Below are 9,998 nucleotides of genomic sequence, written 5' to 3' on the forward strand. Positions count from 1 at the left end.
CAGGAAAGTGTTTGACATAAATACACATTTTGTGCTCCACTGTTCAACTAGACAGTGAAGACAGTGGGGGCTGAGTTTGTTTGACATCAATACTTCACCTGTGGTTTGTAGGCTTTTCATGCTATATGCTCCCTGCAGACATGATTAGTTGGGCGTTTAACATGTGTGAAATGTAATTACATTCATATTAGGTCAGAGTAGGTGGTCGTGTGCATCCAAAGCCTCTGAAAGTAGCCTGAGTCGTTACATTTCTGTGCATGCTCAGGTCACTTTGGTTGCATTTCTATCTGTATTTAGACACATTTGAGTTCCCAGTGAGAACAGAGCTGTTCAACCCAACAGAGGGAAGGTTTACTACTACAAGTGGACAAGAGGAGGGAGGTTGTGCTACTAGTAGAGGCGGGACATTCATAGGAAACAATATTCACTTTCCATTATGACACTGTCGGTCCATGAAGGAATCACACAACAGTGTAGAATTACATGTTAAACATTTCTTTATTTGCAGATTATATTGTTATCAGATATAACAAAGAGAATACTGTTACTGACTCCATTAAGGCTGAAAACACATTCAAGCCAAACACATACACATCCCAACAAATATGTCAAAAACAATGCTAAATGAAAGTGAATTAAAATGAGTTCTTCTGTACACGGAGACATGAATCTGAGCTCCAGCTGCTGTAGCTTCAAAAACAACCAGTAAACCTTAAACTCAGGTCTGAACTCTTCAGCTGGAAGCGTTAAATGCTCGTTCCTGTTAAATGAAGTTGAAATCCAGCTGCTGTCTTCTGAACTGAAGCAGGAAAAGACATTTTGTGAAACTTACAGTGGGCTTCCTGATATGAGATGAAATCAAGACTTGAATATTGTTGTCCAAAGTCAGACTGAAATAGAAATGGCTGAGCACACAAACATTTCTCACACTGATAAATAAAAACAAAAACAATCAGTAATAAAAAACCCAAAATGATCTCGTTAGATTTCTGTTATCTAAAGGCTTCAACTGCTCGTGTAAACGTGCTATTATTTAACTGCAGTGGAGTCTTTTCTCTGGTGAGTTGATGTTGATATGGAAGTTGTTGATCAGCGGAGTCTGACTGAGGCAGAAGAGTCTCCAAAGTTTTCATAGTTCACCATCATCTTCATCTTCATCATCATACACCTGTGAAACACAACACAAACAAACCCTCACTCTGACACACTGTAACTGACAACTTTCACAGCACTGACACACATGGACATAAGAAATAATCTGACAGCACCTGAACGCACCATCAGTTACTGTGTTTCTGCCACTGAGAGAGGAAGTGTTTATGTGGCAACGAAGGACATGCAGCAAGAAATAAATAAATTAAAGTAAAAGAATATATATATGTATATATGTATAAGCCCAGAAGTACCCCATACCCAAATTTTTTTTAAACTGAACACAGTTCACAGGTGAGTCAGCAGACCCTGAACGCACCATCAGTTACTGTCTGATCTGATCTTTATCTGATTGGCTGCTGGACAGTTTGCATTGGAACTAGATTGTATAGTAGTATAGTAACATGGACATTGTTTTTTGAAATACAACAAAACTGTCTGCATTGCTTAATGCCATTCGAGGTTAAGTGAGAAAATACTGTTGTGATGTAATTTAGGTGAACTGACCCTTTAATCTGGAACTCATAATGTTCAGTTTTTATTGACACTGTGTCAAAGAGGTGCTGATTCAGATCGATAGCGTCTTTGGACGCTGTAGTTTGTGTTGGTGTTGTAATGAACTGCATTATATTGTCATGTTTCCCTAATATTTGCATCCACTTAATTTTAAGTTCATATTAAATGTTTTATTGTCATATTATGTTTTGCTTTTCCCTGCAACGAATCCTTTGCTGATATGACCACTTCAGTACGACACAGTGAGCCCTGTGTGTTTTTTCTCCTTCTATCTATATCTACAGTTCAGAATGAAGAACAGACATCACAAACAGTGGTTTGCTGTGTAAAGTACCAACTGTAAAAACTTTTCAATATTTTGTTGCAAAAACTCACTTTGTTTTCATCCATCTGTGTTTTTTTCCCTGAAAAGAAAAGAGTCAACTTTAGTTTCCACAGTGAAAATCCAGGTTTATCAAAACTTCCTGTTTACAAGTTTCATCTGTGAATGTTCTCACCTTTAGTTCTTGTCCACATGTTGACGGCCACAACGATTATTATGAGTGCTGCTAAACCCACAGACACAATGCTGAACCTCCACCAGTCTGAAAGGGGATGAAAACATGAAACATATTTCGGCTGTAGCTTTCTGATCTGCTTAAAAGAGGTGGCTAAAAGAGAAGAGAAATACACGTGTTTTTAAAAATAAAAACAATAAGTACAAATAAACTATTACTTATATCTAAAGATGCCTGAATTTTAGTGTGCATGTCTACAATCTGTGAGTAATTGCTAGGGATAATCTATGGAGTATTGTGATAAAATGCTGAAGAATTACATAATCTGCTGTGGGATGAAAATAACTATTTCCTTGTTCTATTTTGATTTTGTTGAATATAAAATGAAATAACAAAACACAAACTGTAAGAAAATAACTGTTTACCATCTTCACTAACTAAATGAAATATTCTTATCTTATTTCTCATATGAGGACCAATGGGTGAATTTTCATCTAGTGCCATCATCAGGTCAAAATGTGAATTATTCTAATACTTTAGTTCATAGTTCAAACACCTGTAAAACTAATTACATTGCCATCAGCCTCAGCTGTACTTTGTGTTTAGTGCTAATTAGCAATGCACACATAGCCTCAAAGAGCGCTAGCATGGCTAACATCTCAACAACTTGTGGATGGATTGCCACAAGGTTGTACAGTCAATCATGATCCCCTGAGGATGAAGCCTGAGGACTTTGGTAATCACCAGCAGGTTGACATTTTTGGCTTTTAATGAAATTTCCCAACAACTTTTTGCCATGAAATTTGGTTCAGTCATGTCCCCATCAGGATGAAGTGTAACAACTTTGGTGATCCCCTGAAATTTCCACTATCGCCATCATCAGGTTGAAGTTTGAATTTGTCCAATACCTTGGTTTATGACCAAATACCTCAAAAATTCCCATCAGCCTAAGTTGTACTTTGTGTTTATTGCTAATCAGCAAATGCTAGCATGCTAACACACTAAGATGGTTAACATGGTTAACATTATACCTGCTAAACATCAGCATGTTAGCATTGTCATTGTGAGCATGTTAGCATACTGATGTTAGCATTGAGCTTAAAGTGCCACTGTTCTTAAGTACAGCCTCCATTCTCTTTTATACATCCAGCCTCACAGAGCAGCTAGCATGACTGTAGACTCTGGGTCTTGTTCATGTGCATTTAAAATATTTTGACTAGTTCCATATGTGTTTCACATGTTAAAAAGAATTATAACACGTGAATTGTGTATGTTATGTTTCCACTAGTGAAGATGAATTGATTGCTCAATGTTTTTCTTAAGATGTTATGAGTTCGGTTTGTTTGTTGACACCATCTCCACATTTAAGAGTATGCTTAAGACTTTCCTCTTTGATAAAGCTTATAGTTAGGGCTGGCTTGGATAAGTCCTGAACCATCCCTTAGTGTCATAATTTAGCCACATCTCTTCTCCTAGCTTTGTGTGCTCTGTTATAGCTCTCCCCTTCCTGTGTTCCTTGTCAGTCTTCTGTTTGTCTCTTGGTGTGTGTGTGTGTGTGTGTATGTGTATGTGTATGTGTGTGTGTGTGTACTGGCCTGGGCGGGGCGCTCTGGTTTTCCCTCCTGCTGCTGATCACCAGCACACCTGATGTTCATCACCCAATCAAACCTCACCATATATCTACCTGGATCTACCATTCAACCAGCACCAGATCGTCTCAGTGCACCTTAGCCACGGCCTAAATCCTCACCCAGTTAAGTTTCCAGTTGCTCCTGTTTGACCTTGTCTGTCTCTGCTCCAGATTGACTCCCTGCCAGTGATCCCAGCCACTGTGGTCTGTCTACCTGATCTCTGCAGTCTCCAGTCAAGCTACCTCCCACGCTATCCGAGCCATTTCCAGAAACACTCTCTTCACCGCCTCTGAGCCCTGCTGGTCCCTGCTGGTCCCTGCGCGGCCCACATCGAAAAGTTCTCCCACCAGCTCCAGCGGACTACACCTGCTTCGCCCGCTCTGGAAGAGCATTCATCTACCAGTGATCTTTTGTAGTACTTAAAATAAAGACTGTCTGAACTAACGATCCAGTTCCTTCTCTCACTGTGTCCTGCTTTTGGGTTCCTTAGACCATGTAAACCTAACACTTAGTTATGCTGCTATAGGCCTATACTGCTGGTAGACTTCCCATAATGCACCTCTCCCTCTCCATCTGTATGCTATCTGCCTCCGGAGCTGCAGAGACTGGATCTGTGGTTGTGGGCCACCTGCTGCCCCTGTGTTCCTGCTCGACAACTACTACTACAGTTGTTGTTATTGACTCTGTTTCTATTATTGTCATTATTATTCCTATGACTATCATTCATATTATTGTTACTTTATTAATATTACCACTAACATTACATTATTACTATTTTAAAATTCTTGGTGGAATTTTCTCTCTCTCTCTCTCTCTCTCTCTCTCTCTCTGCCGCCTACCATTGAGTCTGGTTCTGCCCAAGGTTTCTGCCTGTTAAAAGGAAGTTTTTCCTTGCCGCTGTCGCCAAGTGCTTGCTCATGGTGGGATTTGTTGGGTCTTTGTAAATATGAGAGTTCGCCCACGTAACCAAAACATCCAAGACTGCCACTGTAAATATCTACAGTATACAGTTTTGACCAAACCTAAAGTATTTGTGTGTGTGTGTATAAATTATTCCTAGATTTGTTTTATGTTGAATACATATGAGCAAGCTACTTTGTCCCTCACCTTCTTGTGTTGTTGGTGGCGGTGGTGGTGCTGCTGTTGATATTGATCTTGTTGTAGCTGCACCTTTCAAATTAAAAATTGTAAAATGAGAAAATACCTCATGTTTATAAATGAGAAAGAATGATGTCATCTTAAAACTTAAAATCCATCAAATAATCAAATGTAGTTTAGTTGTTACATCAGGATGAAATGATTTTAAACAGCTCATCATATTCTCACCTGATTTCTCACCTGAGGGCTGAGGGCTGAAGGGAAACAGCTGCACTTTGTTAGTGTAGCCATCAGTCACTTCACACTTCAGCAACTCATGATACTTTGACTTCTGCTTGAGAGAAGAGGTAAGAAATGTCACAGTAACTGTGCAGTCAGACTGCGATGTCTTCATGTCTTTGTTGTCTTTGTCCACATCTTTACCCTCATACTGCCACTTCACTGTGTGTCCACACTGTCCATATGTCGACACAGAGCAGGTTAACGTCACCTTATCAGGGTCCTCATGTTCAGTCACTGGAGAAGATGGAGATATCATGAGAGAAAGACAAAAAGAGTGAAATTATCTTCATCACTGTGATTATAATTATTGTAATGTTTCAGTATATTGTTCTAACAAGACAGTTTGAGATGAAAACATTATGATGTAAATACTCACTGTTAATAACAGACAGAACAACCTGAGTCTCTTCAAATTGTTGATGTCCTGATTCAAGCTGTTTGCAGTTGTAGTAACCAACATCCTCAACTGTGGCCTTCTTTATAACCAGAGAACAGCTTGCTGTAACGCTCAGTCTGTCTGATTTAGCTTTGGCTTTTTCACCAATCTTCCCAAGTTCAATCAGCTGTACTGGTGCTGTGCTTCCTGTACCAATGAAGAGCCATGTAGTGCCGTCACATTTGTCCTGACCATCTATCACATTTTCACAAATCAAAGACACTTCACCTCCAACTCTGACAACAAAGCTGAGGGAATGTTGTCCAGTCACTGCTGCTGAAAAGATGAGAAAAATATTTGATGATTGATTTGATGAAATATCAAAATTTACTTTTATGTTGAGATTTAGTGGATAATTTAAGATCCAACAAAAGTTTGTTTTGTAATGTTTCTGTTGGTCGTAAACATGTTATAAGTATCCTTACCTGTAAAGTGAAGCAGCAGCATCAGAAATGAAGACGTTTTAATCCATCTGATTTCAGCCATTGTCCTTGAGTCTTTTTCTGCCCCTTCTCAGCTATTAACTGTCAGAGTCTCTGAACTGGAGCCTGTTAAATGTGAAATGAAGAATCTACTTCCTGTGATTAGTAATTTGCCACTTCCTCAATTGACCCGTCTATGTTTTGTTGATTTTGTAACTTTCTGAATTTGTGCTGGCGAATGCTCAGCCTACATAAACTTTTTTATCTCTCTTATTACTCGACCTCCCTCTTAGAGAGGTCACAGCGGCCTGTAAATGATCCTGTGGAGATAAACTGAGGAGACAAGTAGAGTTGATTTTGGTAATGCTTTATTTAATTGGTCCTGTAAATTCTTAATAACTTGCCTGTATTTCATAGTTTCACAGAAAGACAAATTGTTGATGTAAAGACAGTTACTTTAGAAGGCTAAGCAACAAATAAACTGAAATTAATTGAAATTGTCCCTCCCAGGAGCCTTCTTAATAACTTACAGCTATTGGTTCCTTTTAAGGAAATTATTAGGAAGCAATGCAATAAAGTGTTTTCTAAAAATGCAGCAGCAGAGGAGGAAGCTGTGGTTCATGTGGCATTAAAGGACATAAGTCACTGATGTGTTCTCAGACGAGTTCCCAGACAAAGACAATACCACAGCAGCTCTCTATGATGAGTTCACTTCAGTTCACTTCACCTTACATTCACCTTGATTTTATCAAGTGTGCCCGTGGTCTCTCAGATCAGACCTTTTGTTTTTGCTTTAAAATCACAATTTTAGCCATTTATGTTTTATTACTGTTATCATTACAAACCATCAAAATGCTGTATCAAGTAAAACATAGAAGACTCAACAAGTGTACAGCGTTTCCAGTTATACACTGCGGTCACATGTCTGAAAATAATAAAGAAGACTGAGGAGGCTGAATGTGTGAAGATTGTTAGTTAAGATAAATGTGGTGATTGTTTGACAGCACACATGAACAGACAGGTGAACAATTAAACTCCTCGTCCATGGTGCAATATGGTGATTCGCACAGGGTTGTGTGGTGGTGTGGTAGTGTCACTACATGGCCCATTTGTGTGTGCTGGTTGTAGCGCAAGTAGAAATAATGACCAGAAATCCCAAATTGAAGACTAATTTAACACCAAGCGACTGCACGAAGATTAATGTCTTTGTACTCCCTTATGGCAGGGTTGTACAGCTCTGGAAAGGTCATCATGGCGGCAGTCAGTCTCTCTTCCATCTTCACAGGTGCTCGGTAAACAGCACAATGCTACAATGCTACATGGTAAACAAGGCTCTTCTTCCCGTGGGCATCTTCCGGTCAGATCTCTGGCTTAAGTGATTGGCCACCACAGCGTGATGTCAAGTTGTGTTTCTCGAAAAGTTTATTCTGTTTCAACTTATCGCGCAGGGCTGCTGCATTTTTTCTGCATCCCCTGCGGCCCCCAATGCCGCAGTCTAAATGCAGTACCAACATTCAAATAAATGGGGGGACTGGCGTTTTCACCACAACCCCTGATTTGGTGTGAATACAGCCTAATTCAGGTGCTGTTGAAAAGTCACCCAGCCCAGATCCATTGTTCCTCTGTCAGTTCCTTGTTGCTATGTTCCTGTCTTGCCTTGTGTTTTTGCTTTCAAGATTCTGTGACCTGAACCTGCCTACCTGTTACCTGTCTACCTGCCTGCCTGTCTGCCTACCTGTACCTGCCTGTAAGCTGTTTTTGGTCATTAAAGCACTAAAAGTCACCCTGCTGCCTCTGTCTGCGTGACAGTACAAACTGACCTTAGACATGAACCCAGCGGACAAACTTAGTGAGGTGTATGGGTAGAAATATGCACCAACTGAATTTGAATAATTTAAATTTGAATTGCTCAACTTCATAATTGCATTAAAAACTGAATTTGAATCACTTTGAATTTGTATTGTTTAACTTGCTTTTTGTGAATTCATACTGCAACGCTCACTCAGCTGGCTTTGTTGTTAGCATACACAAAAGCCCCCTCTGCTCTGTGATCCTCGTGAGTATATAGTAAGTATATAGAGAGTTGAATTTTCAGTGAGGATCAAATACACTTTCAGAGCAACTGAATTCAATTTAAAATGATGCTATTCAGTTTCAGTTTTCCAATGCAATTATTCAATTTGGGCAATTCAAATCCAAATATAAATTATTAAAATTCAGTTTTCTCTCAACATACAGGCATTGGAGTACTGTACAGAAACAGGCTTGAAAAATCTGAACCTATGCTTTAAAGTTAATTGGGTAGTCCCTCATTCGTCCAGGAGTGTTCTATCGTAGAAAATGTGTCCTTGTTCACTTGCATTCCCGACCTCAGAAGCAGTGACAGCAGTGAGGAGAAGACTGCAGGAGGACTCCACCTTGCAGCAAAGGACCAAGCTTACACCTGAACACATATGCAAACTATTAGACATCTGTCTTAACACAACCTACTTCCAATTGCGGGGACACTTCTACAGACAGATTCACGGCTGTGCTATGGGCTCTCCGGTCTCTCCTATCGTGGCCAACCTGTACATGGAACAGTTTGAGAAGAAGGCATTATCCTTGTTCCCGGGCACACCACCAAGTCATTGGTACCGCTACGTGGATGACACCTTTGTGAAAATCAAGAAACAAGACTTGGAAGCGTTCTCAGAGCATATCAATACTGTGGACCCCGACATCAAGTTCACACGAGAGGATGCCAAAGAGAACCGCCTGGCCTTTCTTGATTGTTCTACACTCAGAGGAGAGGACGGAAAGCTCCAGATAGAAGTGTACAGGAAACCAACACATACGGATCAATACTTGCTCTTTGACTCACACCATCCATTACAGCACAAGCTGGGTGTATTCCGGACATTACAACAGAGAGCCCAAGAAGTGCCCACCGGCTCAGAGGGTAAGAAGAAAGAGGAAAGGCATGTCCAGAGTGCTCTCTCAGCCTGTGGTTATCTTACCTGGGCTATCAACAAAGTTAAAAGAGCCAAAAAACAGGACAAAAGGGGAACAGAACCAAGAAGGAACGGTGTCTCCATTCCTTATGTATCTGGACTGTCTGAAAAACTACAAAGGATCTTTAGACAGCACGATGTTCCTGTTTTCTTTAAACCAGGCAACACTTTAAGACAGAAACTCGTTCACCCTAAGGACAAGATGCCCACACAAAAACAGAGCAATGTAGTTTACTTCAGTGAGGAAAACTGCAAAGAACGGTACATAGGTGAGACTAAACAGCAACTTCACAAGACTTTATCAGCACTGACGACACACTAACTCGGGATTGCAGAGGGCCGTGCATTTGTATCTAAAAGCTAAAAATCACACATTTGAAGACAGCGAGGTGAAGATTCTAAGTAGAGAGAAGAGTTGGTTTGAACGGGGTGTCAAGGAAGCCATTTTTGTGAAAAAAGAAAGTCCCTCTTTGAACAGAAATGGTGGTCTGAGATTCAATCTGCCCAAAGTCTACCACAGTGTATTAGCACCTAGGTCACGCCAATCATATCCTAATCAGGTACTTAACAGTGATGAGGGAGGTGCAGCCAGAAAACAATAGGCCTGATTACTGATTACTGGGCCATCATGGAAACAATTAGGTCAGTTTCAGGTGAAATTAGCTAATCAACAGATACTCAGGTAGACTCCTTCCTGAGGGCAGGGCTTATGTAACACAGAGTAGCTTAAATTTCTGAGTTCCCGTTCCATTTTTTCACAATTGAGAATGACTTCCGGATGGGAGCGGAAACGTCTTGATCCTGAAAAAAAAGTGTCCAGATGACTACGACTGAAACCTTTTCAACGAAAAAACAAAAACAATCAGTAATAAAAAACCCAAAATGATCTCGTTAGATTTCTGTTATCTAAAGGCTTCAACTGCTCGTGTAAATGTGATGTTATTTAACTGCAGTGGAGTCTTTTCTCTGGT

General features: G+C 40.2%; 1 protein-coding gene across 2 annotated transcripts; it reads right to left on the minus strand.

Moving 5' to 3' along the window:
- Positions 1–491: 491 nt before the first annotated feature.
- Positions 492–6,178, minus strand: LOC122863070. Of its 2 annotated transcripts, none has more exons than XM_044169175.1 (7): positions 6,038–6,178; positions 5,553–5,888; positions 5,135–5,410; positions 4,904–4,966; positions 2,166–2,252; positions 2,044–2,072; positions 492–1,168 (listed from the first exon to the last, which is right to left on the minus strand). In XM_044169175.1, the coding sequence occupies exons 1-7, from the start codon at positions 6,096–6,098 to the stop codon at positions 1,130–1,132; spliced, it is 891 nt and encodes a 296-aa protein (XP_044025110.1). In that variant the 5' UTR covers positions 6,099–6,178; the 3' UTR covers positions 492–1,129. The 2 variants fall into 2 exon arrangements, with proteins under 2 accessions (XP_044025110.1, XP_044025109.1); XM_044169174.1 differs by having other exon boundaries at positions 5,123–5,410.
- Between the last annotated feature and the right edge of the window lie 3,820 nt (positions 6,179–9,998).

The sequence above is a fragment of the Siniperca chuatsi genome, linkage group LG16, assembly GCF_020085105.1.
Source record: "Siniperca chuatsi isolate FFG_IHB_CAS linkage group LG16, ASM2008510v1, whole genome shotgun sequence".
NCBI lineage: Eukaryota > Metazoa > Chordata > Actinopteri > Centrarchiformes > Sinipercidae > Siniperca > Siniperca chuatsi.